This window comes from Nilaparvata lugens, chromosome 1, assembly GCF_014356525.2.
Source record: "Nilaparvata lugens isolate BPH chromosome 1, ASM1435652v1, whole genome shotgun sequence".
NCBI classification, from domain to species: Eukaryota; Metazoa; Arthropoda; class Insecta; order Hemiptera; family Delphacidae; genus Nilaparvata; species Nilaparvata lugens.
The window spans coordinates 28,326,165-28,352,051 of record NC_052504.1 but is presented as its reverse complement, the minus strand read 5'-3'; the positions used below and the strand labels follow the sequence as shown (position 1 = coordinate 28,352,051).

At 35.6% G+C, this 25,887-nt stretch overlaps 1 protein-coding gene across 3 annotated transcripts in view; it reads right to left on the bottom strand.

Annotated features, from left to right (window-relative positions):
• Positions 1–25,887, bottom strand: part of LOC111058341 (PI-PLC X domain-containing protein 2) — a 117,582-nt gene that overhangs the window by 65,978 nt on the left and 25,717 nt on the right. Inside the window, exon 7 of one of the 3 annotated variants that reach the window (XM_039424526.1) lies at positions 16,581–16,639. The exons of the other annotated variants lie outside the window; for them this stretch is intronic. Coding sequence (XP_039280460.1) covers positions 16,596–16,639 — 44 coding nt within the window. The 3' untranslated portion in view covers positions 16,581–16,595. Of the gene's footprint in view, positions 1–16,580; positions 16,640–25,887 lie in introns of those variants that run through there. 3 annotated transcript variants of the gene reach the window in all.

The window sequence follows — 25,887 nt, the reverse complement described above, 5'->3', positions numbered from 1 at the left end:
TTCACTCATTTTTGAAAAATCATAACTCAGTTCTAATTGGAGATAGAGAGTTCCGAATGATCTCATTTCATTCAGAATTTCATAATCTAGAAAAAAGGCGAGAGCCAATTTTTCTGTTCGATTACGAGATTTGGCAGAAAGAGCTGAAAACTGGAAAATGAACCGAAAATACGAGGTTCTTGGGACATTCTGTATCTAGCACAAGGAAATTTTGCATGAAGAAATTGGTTCTAGACTTCTCTTATGGACCCAAATAATATATTAAAAAATCAGAACTACAATATAAATTGCAAGCACACCCCCTTTTTTATGTCTATATTGAATGGACTATGGAGTGTGTGCTTAGAGTTATATGAATACCAGCATGAATTGTGAAAATTCAAAAACAGCTGTGTTTGAGAAGAAAATCAAAAACCTAATGAGAGCCGTGCGAATGAGAACCTTAATATGTATGAAAGTCTCATTCGTTTTCGGCAACGAAAAGAGAACGGACCGAACCGGGGAAACCGTATGAGTGTGAAACTAGCCTCACACATGTACAGCCTAACTTGTTCCCTCTCCATCGATCTCCACTATTCACTACGCGAGAGGCGACTGAACTATGTGCTTAGATTTATGAATACCAGCATGAATTGTGAAAATCCAAACACAGCTGTGTTTGACAAGAAAATAAAAAACCTGATGAGAACCGTGAGAATGAAAACCTCAAGGTGCGTACAGATAAACGCGCCGCGAATATGAGCAATTCACTTTTAATCTACTGACTATATCTGTATTTTTACAGAAACGGTAAGATACAGATATAAAAAGCTTGGCATCAGCTGATTAAAAGTGAATTGCTCATGTTCGCGGCGCGTATATCTGTACGCACCTTTATATTTACGAAAGTCTCATTCATTTTCGACAACGAACAGAAAACGAACCGAACGAAACCGTATGAGTGTGAAACTAGCCTTACACATGTACGGGATAGGAGATTCACGAATCACGCATCATCACGTCTGATCTATTGAACTGATTATCTTGAAATTTTACATGAAGATTTTGAATTTACCGAGGATGGTCTCAAAGGCCTATTATCGTTGTTATTAATCAATAAATTCTAATTTAAAAATTAAAATAAATTATTCAATTTGTGATAAGTTTATGAAACTATAAAACCTAACCAAACCGGGCATACTCCACGCAAGTGACTCTGTAGCTTAGTTAATAGCCACCGGGTAAACCCAAAAAGGACAGTGTCATACATTTCCTGAATGAACTACCAGCAAATAAGTCACATTATAATCGACAGAAAAGCAAGAGAGTTTACTTATCTTCTGAACTTAATATTTCAAAACTATTTAAGATGTACAATTCGAAACATGATTTGAAAGTAACTTTCCCATTTTACTACAAGATTTTTACTACACAGTTTAATATAAGATTCAATAACCAAGCTTCTGATGTCTGTTCTTTTAGTACTAGAGTGAAAAATGAAATTCAATCACACAAAGATGGAGGAAGTGTAATAATGACACACTGAGAATTCATAAACTGAAGGCCAATGCTTTCTATGATTTGATGAAGGCGGCTCAAAATGATGAGTCATGTGTTGCATTTGCATTTGACTTACAACAAGTTTATCCCCTAAATATACAGAAAGCATTTTATAGCATTTACAGGCAGATTTTATTTTATGCATTCTGTTGTGTTGAACTCAGTTCCAAAAATCCAACTTTTTTACATGGACGGAAAATCAAGCTAACAGAGGCACAACTGTGATAGGATGTGCTATGATTCAATATTTGCGATCACTCTCATTTGATAATGTTGTAATGTTGCAATCATGTGTGTGGTTAATGTTTACACGTATCATATGATTGAACATCACAATATATTATCAACTGATAGTCAAGCTAAACCAGGACCTCCTAAATACTCAAATATTTAGGAGGTCCTGGCTAAACTAAATCATAATAAATTTAGAAAATCTGGTGTGGCGCACTCACACAACTTTCCTTGCCGTTATGAAAATTGATCACCTGACGCTAGTGTTCCCGCGCATCTCAAAGCTACTATTCAAAGATTTGAGTCAGCTGGTGACAGGGCAATAACGCTGGAGACACACTCATGAGGTCTGCTATATCTACATAGTGAATGATTTAATAGAATCAACAATAATTTGCAATTGAATAATCATATTTTCTCGAATTTAAAGCTTATTTTCAATTTTAGGTGAAAATGTTACTGAACATCAATTGTAGATATTTTCATGCTCAATCTACTCCACTTGATTTTTTTTCTTTAAATTGTATCTGAAGCCTGATAATTGGGAATTTAAAATCGAACTTTGCGTTGATGGGGCGGAGCTCCTGAAATTTTTACAGATATGGGACTTGTGGCAGTTGATAGTGCTTATCGATGACTATTTTAGGTATGAATTTGATCAAAATCGTTGGAGCCGTTTCCGAAAAAATCACGAAAAACCCTGTTTTTGACAACATTCTCGCCATTTTAGCCGCCATCTTTAATTGCATTTGATCGAAATTGGTCGTGTCGGATCCTTATAGTGAAAGGACCTTGAGTTCCAAATTTCAAGTCATTCCATTAATTGGGAGATGAGATATCGTGCACACACACACAAACACACACACACACACACACACACACACACACACACACACACACACACACACACACACACACACACACACACACACACACACACACACACACACACACACACACACACACACACACCCTAATTTACCCTTACTCAGGGGTACCTTAATTTTTTTTGGAAAGCAATACTTTCCTTACCTATGGTAATAGGGCAAGGAAAGTAAAAAAGAAGAAGATGAAGTAGGCTAATAGTTCTATTAACTCTTTGAAGCATGTTATTCTACAATAATATTTGAAGCACAGTGGTGCTATTAACTCTTTGAAGCATGTTATTCTACAAATATTTGAAGCACAGTGGTATAAATCATATACGAGTCGCTGAGTTCCAAAAAGAGTATTGTGCACCAATAGTAAAACGGCAGTTAATAGGCGGCAACTGTAGGCCAATTAAAAATATTTATATATATTATATAAATTGTAGTAGATTTTGTGTAAAAATTTGTGTAATCTATATTATCAATATGGCTCGAATGCAAAGAAATTATTAATCATATAATCTAAGCAATATTTTGGCATTTTTTGTAAGATCTATTTGAATTTAATGGCGGAAGATTGAGATATTTAAATTTTATGCTAATTTGAAAGTCGGAAAGAGAATCTGTAAAACTTGAGAAGGAAGAACCAGCACTCGCCAGCCAGATGCCACCATAAGAGGACCCCAAATATTTTAGAGCGAAGTACCTTATTAATAATTTTGTAAAAATTAAAGTTAAAGTAAATTATTAAATTTCTTAAAAGACTTCGTGATGCTATTGTGAAGCAGAAGTCATTTTTCATTTTTATTAAATTTATAACCCCCTGGAGGAGACGATTCCGGCTACCATATTCCCGGACCACATGGAGTTGGATCGACATCGGCGGCTTACAAGAAGATTTTCGACACGTGAGTGATTTAAATTTGAATTTAGTGATGGGCGCCCTAGTGCTTCGAAATAATCTGATGATCAAAGCTAGCTCGCCGAAAGGGTTATTATAAATTAAGAAATTTAAGAGTAATACTTGCGCAAGTAAAAATTAGTATTAAAGGTATTTAATTGAAAGAAAAATATAGATCAATATTTTAGAAATTTCTATTTAATCAAAGAAGTACGAAATCTAGGCTATCAAACGTATGCATACAATATTTAATTTTTTGCAATACAATTTGCGATAATTTATCATAGTTCTAATTCACTAGATGAATGGCTCTACCTATTCCGTCAGGTGCCGAATCTTGCACCCTGAGATGAAAATATATATTCGATACAAATAATCTACTAAATACTAGAGATTTTAATATATATATATATTTGGATTATTAGTGGCTAATTTATCAAGCTGATCTTAGAGCACATATTTATGATTGAATTATCCAAGCAGACAAGTATTAGCAAGTACATGTCACAGCTACATGCCAAAGAATGCATATGATTTCAAGATAAAGGCACATGGTAATGATTCGTGCCATAAATCTAGAATATAAAGTTAGCCTGTGATATTTTTATTGATTTCAAATATTGTTCTATTTTTATATTATATTTTTTATCGCTCTATATATATTTTTTGCCTCGACTGATCTTTGCATTATTTATGTAATATATGTGTAAAATTTTCATGGTGTGCAATTTATTTTATATTCCTCATCTCTATAGTATAAGTATCATTATATATATATATTTATTATTATTGAATTACAAGAGTTATTGAAGAAGCCCATATCTAGGCCTATCAAGATTTTTTAAGACTGAATACTATTAGAAAAACCACGACCTAATTATATCAAATCTCATGCTTTACCGACTGATGCCAAGCAGGAGGCTAATCGTTATTTAAATATAAAGAATAACGTGACACAAAGACATGTCGTGCCAACGTGGGACTGATGATGAGAGCCAAGCTCATTGAATAATTACTTGAAATTAGGTCAATAACCATAGTGAAAATTATAATTAACTTATACGAGTTGTGAGGAAAACTGGCGAAGGAATATTTGTATTACTTTTTGGGGAATCAATAGCTTTAAATAAGAAGAATTATATGTTTTAAAGAAAATTTTATATTATTAGTACTGTAAAAAATATATTTATAGAGAGAGATATTATATTTTATGGGCCTAAACTGCTAGTCAGAAATCAATGAATAGTATTATTATATTATAAGAGCTTAAGTAATAAATAGGTTACCTGGCTTGTAATGTCCATAGGCCTATCCTCATTTGTGTCCTTATTAATGCCTTGTTGGCCAAAACTTTCACTTTTTTAACAAACACTTGACACTTAATCCATTTTTAAAATATGAGTCTCTTTTCGTCCACGCAGAGTAAGGTAGCAGACACACTGCAGACGGCGATAGTAGCGGAGATCGACGCTGAGGGGGCGCGATGGAGTCCAACGCCCAGATCTCTTCAATCACCGCCAAGAATCCTGTGAACAGTAATAACCGTTAAATGTCTCCCAAGAAGCAATAAGAAGGGTTATAGTAGAGGGATGATCAAGTCATTTTCTAATAGTTTAGAAAAAACAATGACCATGGTAATGAAGGACTTGAAGGCGGAAATGAAGGAAATGCGGGAATCATTGAAGGATACATCGGTAAGAACGGGTAAGGAAACTGCGGACACAATATCAGCATCTACCGCTGAAAATCAAGAACTAATTACAACCGATTTAACAGCAAAAATAGATACTGTCACTTGTGAGTTAAACGAAAGAATAGATAACCTACCAGCACAAAACACTTCGCAAATTCATGAAATAGCTCACCCAAATTCTGATATAAATCAAAACATAGTACAACTTGAAAATCAAATACATCAATTTCCGCACGAGAATATAGAGCCTATTCCCATAGCAACGTTTGATTCACTACACAGTTTCAATGAATTAGGCCGTTTTGACAATACAGACCGCTATCTCCAACCTAAAGAATTTATAGATCAGATAAAACTAGTTCAATCACTAACACCCACCTCTTGGAATTTTTGGCGTCTTCGTTTGACTAGTTTATTGATTGGCGAACCCCTGATGTTCTTTCGGAGTAGAGCCCATGAATTTACATCATTGGATGAGTTTGTAGCTGTCTTCCTGGAACAGTATTGGAGCAGAAGTAAACAGTTGGACGTGCTAGCGGACATCATATCATGCGATTTCAACCCTAACTTAGACGGTGCATGTACCACTTTCGTCACTGCCCTACAGTTTAAAAATTCTCAATTGAGCGAGCCCATTAACGAATCGGCATTAGCAAGTATTATTTTAAAGAAGCTACCGTATCAAGTTAGAATGGCACTCGCCACACAACCCATTACTGATTGTAAGCAGCTGATAAATCATTTATATGGCATACAGTCTGCAATGGCAATATCAAACCACCGCTCAGACCAGAGATACGCACCAAATCAACATAATTCAAAATTTAATCAGTATAATAGCCAAATTTATGAACCAGCATCATATGATCGCTCACGATCTACCCCTCAATTTAAACGCCACTATAATCATAATCAAAATAACAGCTGGAATAATAGAAGTTTTCAGAATCGTCAAACAAACCATTATCCACAGCAAACCTATGAAAGAAATTATTATTATGGCCATGATCGATTTAACACAAATAATGATTACACTCAGAATAATTATAATAGAAACTACAAACCGCCACCTCATCAAATAAAATACAAACTACACCATAGCGCATGCAACAGGACTAAATCAACAAAAAACACGGAACCCAGCACCCAACGACCCGCCACCAGAGATACAGAAAACTACAGCTAATAAACCAGGACTATATGATACCCCCGAGATAACACCTACAAGCTCCAATGAAACAAACAAAGAAAATCCAGATATTTTAACATCATACACCACCTTTAGAAATGATTTACCGAAAATAGTATTAGAAGAACCGAAGCCAATACCAGATAAACCACCACCAAAAACCAGCTGTAAACATCAATCCCTACTGAGCATCTTGTTTCCCGCCGAAGACCCATCACCGCCAGAGAACACAAACAGCTGCCAAGAGGAGACCGTCACCATACTGCCCGCTTTGAACGTCACACTCGCGCATCAAGAGACCGCCACCGCACATCATTTGACCCCACCAAGGCACCCCAAGGAACCCAGGATAGAGGACCAAGAGGATAGCACCAGGGGAGGACGGACTACCAGACAAGAGGGGCGAACACCGCAAGGCCCGGAGACGAAAGCGCCCGAGGACACCCGACCGGTATCAGGACGAGGAGGATAACATGCAGGAGAAAAGAGGCATGCATCATAAGGCCCGGAGGCGGAAGAAGCGACGAAGGAGGAACCGCGCGCGCGCATACCGGCCGCATGCACGCTTCAAGAGGCATAGGAGGATACCGGACCGACACCGAGAAGGACAGGAGCGGACCGACGGCGTGCATCCGCGGCACATACGTTTTAAGAGAGCCAATCAACGATGTGACCGGAAAAATAGGCCAAAGAAATATAACAAAAATGGAATTGGTAACAAAGCAAATATGGATTCATGCATGGGCAAAAAGGAAATGGAAGATAGACTAATGAAGAATGGAAAGTGGTTAATAAGAGTGAAAGAAATAAGGAATAATGTCAATAAAATGGGAGTACCGAGCTATTATATGTGGAAAGATTATATTATTAAAGAACTAATTAGTGTTTTGATTTATTGTATTGTGTGGATTACCATGTCGGTGATAATATTGAAAAGTGATGCTATTAATGTTGTAATTAAGACCATGTTAGTGTTGAAGGAATTTGTTGATTGTTGGAAATCTTGTATGGTGAAATTGTTTGTTATAATGGCTGTGATGTCTGCTAAAAATTGTGATGTTAATGAAATAATGAAGAGGACAATATTATTGAAGAAGTTTATGGCCTATGAAAAATCTTGCTTTACGAAACTGTTTCCTGATATGATTAAGGTTGTTTATAAAGAAACTATGTGGATAGTATTGAAAGAAAATAAATGGAAGGCTTTGAATCAATTAAAAGAAATTATTATTAATGAAACAAGGAATTATTTAAAGGAATACACCAGATACAAGGGTTTTATATTCATGAAGATAAATTAATAATAGGACAGCCTCAACAATCAACAAATGGATAGCAGATAACCCAACCAGCCTACAGTGTAGCTACAAGCAGAAAGTCAAAAGATATGGGAAGACCACTACAATTCTACATGAAATATCATCGAATTTGAAATAATATGATAAGAAAATCAAGGACTGGCCCTCATGACCAGCATTGCTTCCTACTTGTTAGGCAGTCTTATTTGAGATTACTCAAATAGGGTGGTTACACCCCAGCTGCAGCGCGACTCTCCGCCAGTGACGACGACCTGCCAGCTGACATACGAGACCTGCAGCGACTGGTAGCCCACCTCCTCTCGCCTCTCAAGACACCCATCAAGGAGTGGCGACTGCAGCCACTACACCTCAGCCCGGTCAAAACGACCTACGCACCCGGTGACGGTCAGGACTCTAGGAGTGTGTGAAAGCGGGCCATCCTGCTCAGCCTCTACTAACAACAGCAAAACCCACCGGCCCCTTTCAGGGCCACAATCACGTTTTCAGAGTCAGTGACACCCCTCTCCGCCGCTAGCCAGGCATTAATGGCCTATGAGGGATAACACCTAAGCACCAGGTTGAGGGACTTTTCAAACGGTTCAAGAAGGAGGGATCCATGATCCCTGTAGAGATGTGTGGAGACTATCGGAAGGCTGATACATATAATGCTAAAATTCGTTCTGTTAAGAATTTCATCAAACCATTTGGAGGTGTTGAATCACACACTATTCTAGGTCAAAACTACTAGTCTTTATTTGGACACAAATCTGAACATAGCTAGGATGTGAAGAATGTACCAAAATTCAGTTTCTGATGATTTGAAAGCAAAAGAATCACTGTTCAGGACTGTTTTTGTAACTAACTTCAACATATTATTGAGTTTCAACACATTAAACTTATTAAGTTTCCAAAGCCCTTTTACAGATGTTTATTCAAAATGTTTTTTGGTAAAAAAATAAAAAATGAAAAAGATGAAGATGCATCTAAATTTGCAAATTTTGCAAATAAATTTCTTATTGCATACAAATCAAGTTAAGGGATTCTTTAGGCATCTAAAAAAGGAAATCCCTGGACTTTTCATTCTTTCATTTGATTTGAAAAAAATTGCCGATACCAAAACTACCAGGCCAAATATCAAGGCAGCTTTACAGCTACAATTTAAACATTGATTCGGGGAGATCTATTAGGAAATGTGCATTGAAGAAAGAAAATGTTTCAATTTATACTTGGACTGAGCATCAGATGAAAGATCGTCCAATGAGGTAGCTTCTGCTCTGTTCAATGAACTGCTTGAATATGGGCTGCTTTAAGTATACTCAACAATAAGTCTTCCATTTCTCGACCGAATTTGATTTTGCATGATTTTGGACCGCCTCGACGAGCCGAGAAGAATGAAGTGTAGCACGATGAAATCTGAGCATTGTGTCAAAAGTTATACGTGTTTGAAATTTTGATCCTTGAGGTGTCCTTAAGCGCGCCTCTCCACTAGGAAATACTGAAATGAAGTGCTTCTAACGGGTGATTCTTATAGATCATAATCTTATGAACTTATGTCATTGTGCGAAATATCAATGTGAGGACAATGTAGTTGAAGCTGAAAATTAGGTGTTTTTCACAATACAAGGAGCATTGTTGTCAGTGTACTGGAAATCTATATGAGATAGAGCGCTCTACCAGATCTCAGATTGTAGAGCACAAAAATACACCCAGAGGGATTCTGAATTATACATCTAAATTGTAACAATCGGAAGATATCAAAAACTAAAATTCATTAAAATTGATTTTTTCTTCAAATTTCACTCATTTTTGAAAAATCATAACTCAGTTCTAATTGGAGATAGAGAGTTCCGAATGATCTCATTTCATTCAGAATTTCATAATCTAGAAAAAAGGCGAGAGCCAATTTTTCTGTTCGATTACGAGATTTGGCAGAAAGAGCTGAAAACTGGAAAATGAACCGAAAATACGAGGTTCTTGGGACATTCTGTATCTAGCACAAGGAAATTTTGCATGAAGAAATTGGTTCTAGACTTCTCTTATGGACCCAAATAATATATTAAAAAATCAGAACTACAATATAAATTGCAAGCACACCCCCTTTTTTATGTCTATATTGAATGGACTATGGAGTGTGTGCTTAGAGTTATATGAATACCAGCATGAATTGTGAAAATTCAAAAACAGCTGTGTTTGAGAAGAAAATCAAAAACCTAATGAGAGCCGTGCGAATGAGAACCTTAATATGTATGAAAGTCTCATTCGTTTTCGGCAACGAAAAGAGAACGGACCGAACCGGGGAAACCGTATGAGTGTGAAACTAGCCTCACACATGTACAGCCTAACTTGTTCCCTCTCCATCGATCTCCACTATTCACTACGCGAGAGGCGACTGAACTATGTGCTTAGATTTATGAATACCAGCATGAATTGTGAAAATCCAAACACAGCTGTGTTTGACAAGAAAATAAAAAACCTGATGAGAACCGTGAGAATGAAAACCTCAAGGTGCGTACAGATAAACGCGCCGCGAATATGAGCAATTCACTTTTAATCAACTGACTATATCTGTATTTTTACAGAAACGGTAAGATACAGATATAAAAAGCTTGGCATCAGCTGATTAAAAGTGAATTGCTCATGTTCGCGGCGCGTATATCTGTACGCACCTTTATATTTACGAAAGTCTCATTCATTTTCGACAACGAACAGAAAACGAACCGAACGAAACCGTATGAGTGTGAAACTAGCCTTACACATGTACGGGATAGGAGATTCACGAATGACGCATCATCACGTCTGATCTATTGAACTGATTATCTTGAAATTTTACATGAAGATTTTGAATTTACCGAGGATGGTCTCATAGGCCTATTATCGTTGTTATTAATCAATAAATTCTAATTTAATAATTAAAATAAATTATTCAATTTGTGATAAGTTTATGAAACTATAAAACCTAACCAAACCGGGCATACTCCACGCAAGTGACTCTGTAGCTTAGTTAATAGCCACCGGGTAAACCCAAAAAGGACAGTGTCATACATTTCCTGAATGAACTACCAGCAAATAAGTCACATTATAATCGACAGAAAAGCAAGAGAGTTTACTTATCTTCTGAACTTAATATTTCAAAACTATTTAAGATGATTTGAAAGTAACTTTCCCATTTTACTACAAGATTTTTACTACACAGTTTAATATAAGATTCAATAACCAAGCTTCTGATGTCTGTTCTTTTAGTACTAGAGTGAAAAATGAAATTCAATCACACAAAGATGGAGGAAGTGTAATAATGACACACAATCATTGAGAATAGAACTGAGAATTCATAAACTGAAGGCCAATGCTTTCTATGATTTGATGAAGGCGGCTCAAAATGATGAGTCATGTGTTGCATTTGCATTTGACTTACAACAAGTTTATCCCCTAAATATACAGAAAGCATTTTATAGCATTTACAGGCAGATTTTATTTTATGCATTCTGTTGTGTTGAACTCAGTTCCAAAAATCCAACTTTTTTACATGGACGGAAAATCAAGCTAACAGAGGCACAACTGTGATAGGATGTGCTATGATTCAATATTTGCGATCACTCTCATTTGATAATGTTGTAATGTTGCAATCATATGTGTGGTTAATGTTTACACGTATCATATGATTGAACATCACAATATATTATCAACTGATAGTCAAGCTAAACCAGGACATCCTAAATACTCAAATATTTAGGAGGTCCTGGCTAAACTAAATCATAATAAATTTAGAAAATCTGGTGTGGCGCACTCACACAACTTTCCTTGCCGTTATGAAAATTGATCACCTGACGCTAGTGTTCCCGCGCATCTCAAAGCTACTATTCAAAGATTTGAGTCAGCTGGTGACAGGGCAATAACGCTGGAGACACACTCATGAGGTCTGCTATCTCTACATAGTGAATGATTTAATAGAATCAACAATAATTTGCAATTGAATAATCATATTTTCTCGAATTTAAAGCTTATTTTCAATTTTAGGTGAAAATGTTACTGAACATCAATTGTAGATATTTTCATGCTCAATCTACTCCACTTGATTTTTTTTGTTTCAATTGTATCTGAAGCCTGATAATTGGGAATTTAAAATCGAACTTTGCATTGATGGGGCGGAGCTCCTGAAATTTTTACAGATATGGGACTTGTGGCAGTTGATAGTGCTTATCGATGACTATTTTAGGTATGAATTTGATCAAAATCGTTGGAGCCGTTTCCGAAAAAATCACGAAAAACCCTGTTTTTGACAACATTCTCGCCATTTTAGCCGCCATATTTAATTGCATTTGATCGAAATTGGTCGTGTCGGATCCTTATAGTGAAAGGACCTTAAGTTCCAAATTTCAAGTCATTCCATTGATTGGGAGATGAGATATCGTGCACACACACACACACACACACACACACACACACACACACACACACACACACACCCTAATTTACCCTAACTCAGGGGTACCTTAATTTTTTTTGGAAAGCAATACTTTCCTTACCTATGGTAATAGGGCAAGGAAAGTAAAAAAGAAGAAGATGAAGTAGGCTAATAGTTCTATTAACTCTTTGAAGCATGTTATTCTACAATAATATTTGAAGCACAGTGGTGCTATTAACTCTTTGAAGCATGTTATTCTACAAATATTTGAAGCACAGTGGTATAAATCATATACGAGTCGCTGAGTTCCAAAAAGAGTATTGTCCACAAAAATTCAAAATGGAGTTATATACATCATTGGATTCAGAATTCAAATCTCTATCGAATGGTGTCTATGAAAGGGACCAAAAAAATTCTTGTCCCTGTGTATTTTAGCATTAAAGTTCTAGTTCGGTTCCATTTCAAGTCTTGTCCAGTGTAGTTGGTTGCAATAGAAGTCGTGTCCAATCGGCCACTTCAGTCAGTTCCATTTTACGTCTTGTCCAGTTGGCTATCCTGGTTGAATGCAGACGACTGGACTTCACAATCATTTTTGTTGATAACACTAGTACTGTCAATCTTCTTTTAAAGATTTTAATCGCAAAAGAATGGAAGATGAACTTCTAAGACAGGGGAAAATTATTCCAGCAGAAGCAAGACGTGGTAGGAAACGTATAAAAGATCCATCTTCATGGAAAAAAACATCCTCCAAAAAAGAAGGTAAGAATGTTATTTTACCAAATTGTTTACACATGCAGCTTGGTCAATGTGCTATGATTTCCAAAAGTATTTTCTTCCTCAAGTTTCTAATATTTCTTTTCAATAAGTACCACATAATCTAATTCAACCTATCTTTAGGGGGACATTATCATTCACAATCAAAACTTATAGGATCAAATTCATCTCAAAATTCAGTTATCTCAATTTCTTGCTCTAAAGTAACCTCAAACTGTTGAATTTCATCAAATTTAATAATGGACTAGCCTACTTTCATCGAATATAACAGAAATGCTTCATAAACCACCATTGACACACACAAGATACTTATGCGGCCACTTGGAGAACGGCAAACATGGATTCCACTGTTTCAATATAAACATGCAAGATGTCAGACGTTTCCACAACAATTTCTTCTCAACCAAGGACAAACTAGTTCAAGATTCATTCATCTTGAAGTATACCAGAGTGGATAAGCCACAGCGTGAGAGATCAAGAAAAGATGGACCAAAGAAAAGTGTGCATATGAAATATTTTATACCATCTTACAAGAAGGATTCAGGATCTTCTTTAGTACAGGTATGTCAGAAAATGTTTATGAGTATCTTGTGTGTGTCAAAAACCAAGATTCAGAGAATTTGTAAGAATCACTTCAAAACGGGACTGCCACCTACTGATATGCGTGGTGGAGACACTAAATCAATGAAATTTGCTGAAAAGAAAAAGGCTGTCAAACAGTTCATTGAGAATCTGGTTCCTATAGAGTCCCACTATTGTAGGGATAAATCGAAAAGACAATATCTGTGCAGTGATTTGAATATTAAAAATCTATGGCATACGTATAACAGTATTGATGACCATCTTTTTCGGGTGAAGTACGACTATTTCAGAAATATATTTTTGACCGAATATAACATTGGATTTGGAACTCCTTCGACTGATGCTCTAAATGCATAGAGCTGAAGGAGAAAATCAAGGTTTGTGACAATAATCAAGAGAAGCAAAACTTGATTACACAGCAACGCATTCACAAACTTCGAGCAAGGGCATTTTACCAAATTTCAAAAGAAGAAAATGAAGGGGAACTCACAATGTCATTTGATTCACAAACTTCGAGCAAGGGCATTTTACCAAATTTCAAAAGAAGAAAATGAAGGGGAACTCACAATGTCATTTGATTGCCAAAAGAATATGGTACTCCCCAAAGTCCCTGACCAGTCAGCATATTATAGTCGACAATCAAACTACAATTTTACAATTTGTGTGGGATCCTCAAAAATGAAACAAAATTGTTCAAATACATTCATCTATACTTGGACCGAAGATGTAAGAAGTAAAGGTTCAAACGAAATTGTATCGGCAGTTCATAATCAACTCCAAAATTGTGACTTAACAGGTATTCACACAGTGAAGCTGATGGCAGATGGAGCAGGTGGACAAAATAAAAATACCACTATGGTCGGAATGGCAATGAATTGGTTATTAAAAGAAGCACCGGACCATGTACAAAAAATATTAATAGTCTTAATATTATAAAAAATAAATAGTCTTTCCAGTGGCAGGGCACTCCTATATTCCGCCTGATAGGATATTTGGTCGCATAGAAAGAGAAGTTAGAAAAAAAGATACTATTATTTCACCTGATGAATATTTGGAAATTTATTCTAGGGTGGGTACTGTAATACAAATAGGAGACTTTAATGTGAGGGATTGGAAAACCGCAAGTGAAACTGTCTTGAAACCCACATACCAGTGGCACTTTCGTTTTAAGGAGTCAAAGCGAATGATTATCACAAAATCAACTAGAGGTGATGCCTTGATTCAAGGCGAACCCAATTACCGTGTTGAAATCGGTGTCCCAAGAAGTGTTACTCGGGCGAGAGTAACAGCTAGGAATATCACTCCTGCTGATCTTCCATTAGGGGTTAAAGTTAACCCAGCCAAGTTGAAGGATGTGAAATCTTTATTAACCAAGCACTTTGGTGCTGAGTGGATAAACCGTCCTGACCTCCAGTGGTACAAGGAAGTGCTGTTTAGACAATATGAAAATGATAGTGATGAACCTGAGGAAGATGAGCCTATGGTTGACATTTCTTTCAATGTTCAACAACCTTTTTGTACTCCCTATTAGGATATCTTTCTTAATTTTTAATATTATTTGATGTTTGACTTTTTATTTAATTTCTTGACTAGCATTATTAAACTATTTTATTTTCTATTATAAACCTGAGAGAATATTAAAAATTTCACAGGTTCTCTGAACACAATATTACAATAAATGACAAAAATAGTAAAAATGTATAAAAAATAGTAAAAATAAATTTTTCTGCTGCATAACAGTTATGCAAGTTACTTTCATCCTGACTTTTTTCATCAATCTCCAATGGTTCCATAATAAGTCTTGTCCATGACTTGTGTTCCAAATGGAGTCTTGTCCATTGAACTGTTCCATACCAAGTCTTGTCCAACTTATTTTGATTAAAATCTAATTTTCCATCTATCTATTAACCAATAACTGTGTTTTAAACAATACAATGATGCTGGTACATCATATTGGTGACAAATTTTGCCATAAAATAATAAAATTAATCAATTCAAACGTTTTTCGTCATTTGCCAAAAATTTTGAAAAGTGGACAAGACTCTTTTTGGAATTTAGCGACTCCGATGAATCATGGTCCACTCCAGCATGGTGGTATAAGTAGTATACCAGACACTTTCAATGCGTATTGCTGCCTGTGGTTTGGTGGTGAAAATCTTCTACCACTTCAAACAAATGCTCCTAGTACATAATATTCACTAACAGATGGCAGCACATGCCAGTTTCATTCGAACCATAATAAAACTTGCTGTTCAGTAATGCTTGCAGCTGATATGGCTGAACAGCTGTTATATAACTCAAAATATTACTCAATTTTATCTTTGAAAACTATTTATCTTCAAATAAACATTTGAATAATAATTAAAAATAGCTGAACATTTTTTTTTCTGATTTGTAAGTAAAAATAAGCATTTTATTTGAATTTGAAACTGGTGGTATATCAGCTTTACCACCATGCTTTCTGTTGATAAATTCATACCTAACCTAAAAATAATAATGGTTTGCTGTTTTTCGCGGTCTAGAAGTTTGAATTTTGCTAACAGTCTTTTTCAAGTCGTGAAATGTGTTACCCGAGTAACAAAATATATTTTTTATATAATTCGTATTCTGATAATTGACAATGGATATTATTAGTAGTGAGAAAGTGTTAGAGTTGTTGGAATTTCAAAAACATTGAGTGAATCTGAATGTAGTGGTGACCTCAGACTTTGCTACATTGATATCAATAATCTTTTTAATAGATCTCATTTCACAAAACACGGCCTTCATCTGAATCGACGCGGTAAAGTGATGCTTGCAAATCATTTTATGAAGTTTGCAGGCGATTCTACAAAAGGACGTGACAAGAACGGATCAGCGGAGATCGGAGAACCAGCAGGAGTGGATGCAGCCCATGTTTCTGACTCATTGGAATACTCTAGGATTGGTCCCCATCAGGACACGCCCTTACCAATGCACAGGTTGACAGCTGATGTGAACTCAACAGAAATTGAACAGCAACTTCGGAGTTCAATTCAGAACTGCAGTGACAATGTTGTGGAAACGTTGCTGTTGGACCGCGAAATTTTGAGCCAAGATGTTGGAGTTGGGCCGCAGGCTACACCAATCTCTCCTGCATTACTTCCGGGAAACGAGCTTCACAGAGTGGATTCTCCTCATACCTAGGAGCGGGCAACACTAATAATAAAAATAATAATAAAAGAAGGGTAGCAGGAGTGAAGTCGCCAGCTGCTGATGTGGAGGTGAAACTGTTTCTGTGGAACTGTCAAGGTATCCTTAATAAAACTGAACTAATTGAAATTCAGGTACAAGAATAATTAAATTGTGATATAGTCTGCCTCACTGAGCATTGGTTGTTGAGAGAGGAGCTTGATCTTGTAAACTTAAATGGCTATGTATTGAGTAGTTCTTATTACAGACCTGCAGTGAACCGGGGAGGTTCAGCTATTTTTATCAATAATCGTCTGGCTTGGGAAATAGTCCCTAGACTCTGTAACCTAACTGTGATGAATGTCTTTGAAATATGTGCAGTAGTCTTGAAAGAGCTTAAAATCCTTGTTGTATGTCTGTACCGTGTACCTGATCTCAATAACAGTATTCTGTTTATGGAGAAATTCAATGAAATGCTTCATATTTCATCTGAAATCAAGTGTGAAGTTTTGATTTGTGCAGATTTTAACCTGAATTTTAACAATAGACAAAATCCTTTGACAGTTGAGTTTATAAATGTAATTGATTGTTTTGGTTTGCATATCATGCTCAATGACGAAGTTACCAGGCCGAATATAAGAAATGACTCTGGCACATGTATTGATAATGTAATTACATCAATCCATCCCTCTAGGTGGAAGGCAGCAGTTTTGCCTCAGACTGCGTCTGACCACCATGCAGTGACTGCTACAATTAATCTGAACTCAAGCTTTAAACGTAATCATTGTTCTCAATCCACACCAATAACTATAAGAGAGATTAAAAGTACATGCACTATTTGGTTTGATGAAATGCTAAGAGCCATTGATTGGAGAGACGTATATACCTGTGATAATCCTAGTAATAAGTTTTCACTGTTTTTCTATGTATTTCTGTATTATGTAAATCTTGCTTTCCCAGTAAAAACATTCAAGCCTAATGTTAATGTTAATCATAAGTCTATAAGTAAAACATGGTACTCTAATGAATTGGCTGTCATGAAAGAATCTTGTTTACTGTATTTTAATTTGGTAAAACGTTTTAATTTGGATGTACATAGAGAAATATATAAAAATATCAAGTATTCTTACAACAGACAAGTAAAACTGGCTAAATTGAATTTCAATAACGGCCTAGTCAGTAATGCAATCAACAAACCAAAGATAATGTGGAAAATTATCAAAGATAACTTAACACTAAATAGTAAATCTGTATCTAGACGTAGAAATGTAAACTTGAACGCTGAAAGTTCCAATTCTTATTATATTGACAGTATAGCTGAAGTTTTGGCTGCTATACCAGATAGTACTTATAGTGTCTCACATTATTTAGAGAGAGTGCAAACGCGTGGTATATCTTTTTCCTTTGTATATGTAACTGTTGAAGAGGTCTTCTCTGCTCTCAACTGTTTGAGTAATAGTGGCTGTCTTGATATTTTTGATCTAAACTCTTTCATATGTAAAGCTAGTAGTTACCATATATATGTGAAGTTCTATGTCATATTTTTAATAGTTGTATTGAATCTGATATCTTTCCTGACTTACTTAAGATTTCCAAAGTTGTACCCATTTTTAAAAAAGGTGACCTTAACTTTTGTGGAAACTATAGGCCTATTTCAATAGTTCCAATATTTTCAAAGGTTTTTGAGTTTCTGATTGCCCAGCAGATTTCTAAGTTCCTTGAAAACAACAATTTGTTGTCATGCAGACAGTTTGGCTTTAGGAAGAATCATACCACTTGCCAGGTGGTTATGTCTTTTGTTCAGGATGTATTAGATGGAATGGAGGCAAAAAGTGCTGTAAATGCTAAATTTTTTGATCTTTCAAGAGCATTTGACACTGTATCACATGACATTTTAATCTCAAAACTAGAAAATATAGGATTCACAGGTGGCTCGATGGCTCTTGTAAGATCTTACTTAGCGGATAGAATTCAGGCTGTTTCTTTTGAAGGAGATACATCTAGTTTAAGGGCTGTGCCTAATGGAGTGCCTCAAGGTTCAATTTTAGGGCCTTTGCTCTTTATAATTTACATGAATGACTTGTCATCCAACATTGAGGATGAATGTACTACTTGTTATATGTATGCTGATGATGTGTGTTTGAATATTAAGACTGATCACAACCTATGTGAAGCTATTGTAAAAGAAAAGATAGACATAATTTTTGACTGGTGTAAAGCCAATAACCTAGCTCTTAATTTAGACAAGACACAAAACTTATATGTTTCATACAGCAACTTAAGTACAGTGCACTCAGTAAATTTTTAGGTATATTTATTCAGAGTAATTTGAAGTGGAATCGTCATGTAGAGTATGCTATTCCAAAAGTTACCAAAGGTAATGTTAAGAAAGTTGAAGGAAATAGTATCTTTGAAAACATTATTAAACGTTTATTATAGTTATGTTCATTCTCATCTTCTTTATGGCACTATATTATGGGCGAATGGCAGTCATTAACAATCTTTATTTGTATTACAAAAAAGAGCAATTAGAACAATTTGTAATGTGCCTCCTTTAACTCACTGTAAACCGTTGTTCATTAGATTGGGAGTCATGAGCTTACCTTGTATTTTTATGTTTAATTGTCTGCTTTTTGTAAAGTCAAATCCACATTTATTCTCAACTCATGACAACATTCATTCTTATGACACAAGGAATAAATCGAATCTGAGGAATCAGTACTGCTCTTACAAATCCAGCCATACGAGTTTTAAGGCCTTTTCTATAAAGTTTTACAACCATTTACCACCAAATGTTCGAGGTTTGACGCTCAGGGAATTTAAACTAAGAATTAAGATTTTTTTATAAAAAACTGTTTTTATAGTGTGGATGAATATTTCAATGTTAACATGGAGTCTATCTAGATTTCAGGTAATTGCTATTGTTGTATGATCTCTAATATAGTTTGTAATATTGACGTGGCCGATACAAATTGTAAAGTGTTTGTCTGTGGCAATAAATTGATTTGAATTTGAATTTTGAATTTGAATTTGAATATCCAACAGATAGTGAATGTGATTTCGATGGATTTGATGATGATGAAGATGCAGATCCTACATTCATCATTACAGGCAATGCAGACACTCAGGAGATTGCTGAAAACCTGAATAGTGATAGTGACAACAATGAGGGGGAAAATGTTATTGAAAATGTGCCTGAAGCTCACATTCCAGGTTACAACTTCAAAATAGTTCCTCCAGTTTGGGGTACAGACATACCAACCAATAGAGACAAAGTTGAATTCAATCCACAATCTGGTCCAACTTCAAGAATTACTGACATTGAAAATCCATCACCTATTGACATTTTTTGTGAATTATTTGACAGTGTCATAATTGACATGCTTGTATTTCAAACAGATTTGTATGCAACCCAAGAGGGAAAATTATATCAACCAGTTATAAGCAGGAAATGGAAACATTTCTAGGTATAAATCTTCTAATGGGCATAAAATCCTTGCCATACTATAGGGACTATTGGTCTACTTCTCCTGATATGAATGATCCATTTATCAGTTCTCTAATGAATGTCAATAGATTTGGTTGGCTGTTATCACAACTACATTGCAATGACAATTCAGTAATGCCAGCAAGAGGCTCAGCACAATATAATAAATTGTATAAAATACAACCATTGATAGATAAACTTCAAAATAATTTCATAGCATGTTACCAACCAGATGAAGTTCTAGCCATTGATGAGTCGATCATAAAGTTCAAAGGCCGCAATAGCATGAAGCAATACAATAAGGACAAACCTATAAAACGTGGTTACAAGGTATGGATGCTTTGTGATAAATATTATTAGGGGAGACCGGGGCTAGTTTGGACACGGGGCAGCATTGGACATGCCGATAATTTCTGCTATAGTGATTAAGTTAGTAAACCTGTCAGCTCAGTCTGTAGTCCTTCACATCATTGTCAGCTGGCAGTAGTTGAATGGCGATAATACTTAACAGAATTCATGGTAAGTGACTTTTTAAAATTTCATACATTCTCTTATAATATTTTGAGATGTTTCATCTTCATGATTAAGGAAGTTTTTACAATAGAATTCTCATGAAAAACATTCTATACATTGAACAATATATTGAGAAAGATATGAGCATTAACTTGGACAGATACAACTACTTTGAGGTTAGGTGTGGATGATTTTATATTTTTAGAGCACTTGGACCAATGTAGCCCCACTCTATAGATATATGTTAAGCTTTCATTTTCAAACTATTCCTAATTAATTGTGAATCATTTTTGTTATTCAATATTATAATTCAATGAGTGGTATTTCTATAATTTCCAACCATCATCCTTCAATTAAGTCCATTAATCACTTCTTCAATTAAATAAGTCACTGATAAAAGGTGCTATTTTTGTTCAGTTTTTGTGCTTAATAGAATATTCTGGGAGTATTATTATTATATTTCAGGGAATATGTTAATATTATTTCAAACTTGATAAGTTACTTGATCAAACTCTCCCAACATATGTCTAACATTTGAAAAATGTACTTGCTCTCTTATTCCACTGATAGGCTTTTGATTGTTTCTGTCTTTACAGATGGTTCGAGTTTATAAAAGAAGAACAGAGCGGTACTTAGAAGAAGGGGACACCAAGTCTGCTGTTGAGGATGTAATCAAGAAAGGGATATCATTGCGTTCTGCAGCAGCTCAACATGGAGTGAAGAAGTCTAGATTGGGATACCTAGTGAAACAAGCAAAAGAGATTGGATTTGAAAATATGGACTTCTCATCTCACTTCAAGACAAGTATTCACAGCTGCATCAGAGAAATTACTTGGTGAGTACTTATTGAAATGTTCCAGTATGTTCTATGGCCTGACACCCAAGAGCACAAGGAAACTGGCATATGAGTTGCAAAAATCAATAATCTACAGTATCCAAAAACCTGGGATGAACGTAAAGAAGCAGGTGAAGACTGGTTTTCTGGTTTTCTTAGAAGAAATCCAAATCTCTCTTTGCGGACACCAGAACCAACAAGTCTAGCAAGAATGACTGCATTCAATAAGCATACAGTAGGAGTCTTCTTCAACAAACTTGGGGAAGTTATAAAGAGATACAACTTTCGCCCAAATGAAATTTTTAATCTTGATGAGACAGGAGTGACTACAGTTCCTCGAAGTGAAAAGATCATTGGCAAAAAAGGATGCAAGCAGGTGGGGCAAGTCACATCACGTGAAAGGGGAGAGCTTGTTAAACAAGTGGACATAATCTGTTCCAATGGAAATGCATTACCACCAATATGGATTTTCCCTCGAGTGCGCTTTGATGAGAATCGTATGATGTCTTGTATGAGAGCCCCAGTCTCTCCTAATTGAAGAATCAAGTTCACCTCTTCCTCAAACTCCAATTGGTGGTGGAAGTTCCAAGTCAACTGATCTACAACTCTTCCTCAAACTCCACTTGCTGGTGTAATTGCCAAGTCGACTGATCTACAACCTCTTCCTCAAACTCCACTTGCTGGTGTAATTGCCAAGTCGACTGATCTACAACCTCTTCCTCAAACTCCACTTGCTGGTGTAAATCGCCAAGTCAACTGATCTGCAAGTGATTACTCCAGAAGATATAAGGCCACTTCCTAAAGGGAAAATGAGGGTTGAATCAAATCGTGGTCGTAAGAAAGGTCGTCGCATGATTGCTACGGACACACCTGAAAAACTTGAGCTGGAGAAGAGAAAGTCGCATGCAACTCCCAAGAGAAGAATTTTGACACCATCAACTTCATCGTCTTCTTCTTTGAATGATGATTTGTGTGAAGAACCAGGAGATTCTCCTTTCTCATCTGATACCTCATCTGATCCAGATACCTCTGACATTGAACATAGAATTAAGGAGGGAGATTTTGTCGTCATCAAGTTCCCCCAAAAGAAAACTGTGAAGTATTTTATTGGAAAAATCTCAGAACTTATTGAACCAACATCCGATTACAGAGTTAGTTTTTTGCGCCGTAAATGTACAAGCAATAGTTTTGTTTTTCCAACAGTGGAAGATAATTCTATTATCAATTTGCAAGATGTGTGTAGAAAACTGTATCCAATTTCAGTGAGGAGAGGACACCACCGTTTCAATGAAAGAAAACTGAGAAAATTTGGAAATTTATTGAATTGAAAATATTGTCATATTGAAACATTCCCAATGACCAAAGTGTTGATAAAGATTGAAAATTTTGTTTAGAATGTAATTGCATTTAATATTCATAATAAAAGTTCCATGCATCAATAATTTCAATATATTTTTCTGTCTGTCTAAAGTATCCCCTCCCTGTCCAAAGTATCCCCACCCTCTGTCCAATGTAGACCCGGGTATGGGGATAGATTGGACAATATTGTCACCGAGTTGTTTTTTCAACTCAAATTTTTTATAGGATAAATGAAAACAATTTTTTGCTGATTCAATAGCAAGCTGAGATTCTAAGCTTTCAATTGGTATAGGTTTGAGATCGATTACCTTCCAAATAAATTTTCTGTGAGTGTTTATAGAAAAATTGTCCAACCTATCCCCGGTCTCCCCTACAATTACAAATTTCAAATTTATACTGGGAAGGCGAATAAGGGAAAGGTGGGAAAAAATTTAGGTGCCAGAGTTGTTTTGGATTTGATGTCAGGTTTGGAGGGAAAAAATCATACTTTGTACTTTGATAATTACTACAACAGCCCTGTAATTATGAAATGCTTGAAAGAAAGGGATGTGTATGCTGCTGGTACTGTTCAGTCAAAGCGTAAATATCTACCAGAACTACGGGCAGACAAATTGCTGAAGAGAGGTGACTTTTACTGGAAAACTTCAAATGATGGACTTTTCTACTTCAAATGGCGGGATAACAGATGTGTTCATATATTATCAAATTTCCATGGTCCTGAAAATGTTTTCATGGTTAACAGAAGAAAAAATGATGGGACTTCGGAGTCCATACAGTGCCCTGAAGCATTGAAAGACTACAACCAGAATATGAACAAAGTTGATGTATTTGATCAGCTGAAAAGCTCGTATGCAGTTGATCGGCGAAGCAGGAAGTGGTGGCCACCAATCTTCTTCCATTTTCTAGATGTATGTGTAGTGAACTCGTATATTCTATGGAAAAGATTAGACAACGTTGAAACATTATCTCTGAAAAACTTTAGGCGATCCATTCTCAATTCATTGGTGGCAAAAGCTATCACCCAGGGAAAAAAATGAAAATTGTCTGTATCACCAGCTGTCACTATAAAGAAACACAAACCATTTGTTGCGACTGATGTGAGACTAGAAGGCTCTGAACTCCAACCTGAGCGTTCAACATTGCGGAGATGTGCTGTTTGCAGTTCAAAGAGTCATCAGGTCAGAACCAGTTGGAAATGCTCAGTATGCAAGGTGCCTCTGTGTCGAAGAAATTCTGCTTCCAGAATTTCCACAAGAAGAAAATGAGATAGCTAATGACTATATTCAACACTGTAAATAATTTAAATACATACAGCTATCTTCTTCACTTCAGAGACTATAATAAACTGTGAATATATTAAAATATAGCCAACCTTTTTCAATCTCATTCAAGATAACAGACATTTTATTCAAGATAAGCCGACATCTTTTCATATACATTAAAGTTTGGTGAGTAAACACTGTCCTTTGTTCATTCCTGAGCGTATGCATGTATTGATATAACTATATAAGTTAATTACAGGCTATGAAATACGAAATGGTCAACTTCTTAGTTCATCATAACAAATCAGCAGCTGAGGCATGGTGGTATATTATTTTTATCACCATCTACAGCAAAAAATGACCTATAGGGATTTTTTTAAATATTTTTCTCATTATAGTATAGATATACCAAGGAGCTTAACCATTAGCATTATTGAAAATAGTCATAAAAATAATCTGTGCTTAGAGCACTTCATTTGAATACATAGTATTGTGCATTCAAGCGTCAAATAGGTGGTATATGACTTATACCACAATGCTTCAAAGAATTAAGTGTTGATGTAAAAATAAACAGTTGAAAATAAACTGGATACTGGATAGATAAACATCTAAACAGAGTCTCATTGCAAAGTTGGCGCCCAACTGATAAAGAACCTGAAACTTTTAAAAAATGAGTAGGATACTAATAAGTGGCAAACAAACTATCGATATACCTAACACGGATGATCTACACAATTCCAATTCCATTGAAGTGGATTTTGCAAATTCCGAGATTGTGAAACCAAATGGAATGAACTGTGTAAACTATGAAAACAAAGATGAAAGTGAATCGAACAACGAAGAAAACGCAACTTGGAAAAATTTGATGATTATAATGTGTAAGTTGGACAACAAATTCACAGAAATGGCAAAAAAAAAATTTAACCATGATGAATGATAAATTCAATGAATTGGACAACAAATTAAAGATAGATAAGATGGATTCTAAGCTGAGTTGGGCTCATCATATTCAAAAATTGAGGAAGGAATCAAGAGTAACTTGCAGGAAAATATATTTTATATACAAACTCTGCCCCAGGTTTCTGTTAAATTCTCTATACTTCGCACTAGTCGAGAGCAGGTTTCAATATGGAATAACAATTTGGGGAGGTGCATATTTTACATACTTTTATTAAACCAGTCATCACGGGTCAAAAATACATCATGCGAACAATAGCTAGCGTACACCGCCTAACAAGCTCACTACCGCTATTTAGGGAATGGGATCTCTTACCGTTGAGGTATCTGTATTATTACAAGGTACTGATATGCTTCTATAAAAGGAATGGTAATCTTAACACGAGGCAGGTGTATTATGGACTTCGTTCGACGGGAAATTTCATACCCCCAAACCCAAATAAAGAATGTTTTTGTAGATTTTATCTATATGTGGCCCCAAAAATTTTCAATACAATTTCCACTGTGGCAAAAACGCAAACCTCCTGTCCAAAATTCAAAAATGAAATTAAGAAATGGCTTTTATCAATAGGTGAGATCAAGAACCTATTAAAAAAATCAGTTAAATCCACAATTCAAACTGGCAACTTGCGACTTGCAACTTACTTAAATTGAGGCATTCAATATAAAATTAAACATATTTAGGTAATGTACATTTAATTATATCAACTTGGAAATCATAAACAGAATCACAATCAAAATGTTAAAGTAATAACGTAAAAGGTACGGAACGAACTCTTTTCTTTTGGGTTAAGTTTTGTTATTAGCTCATATCATCCATACTTCATAACTATTTGCATTTACTCA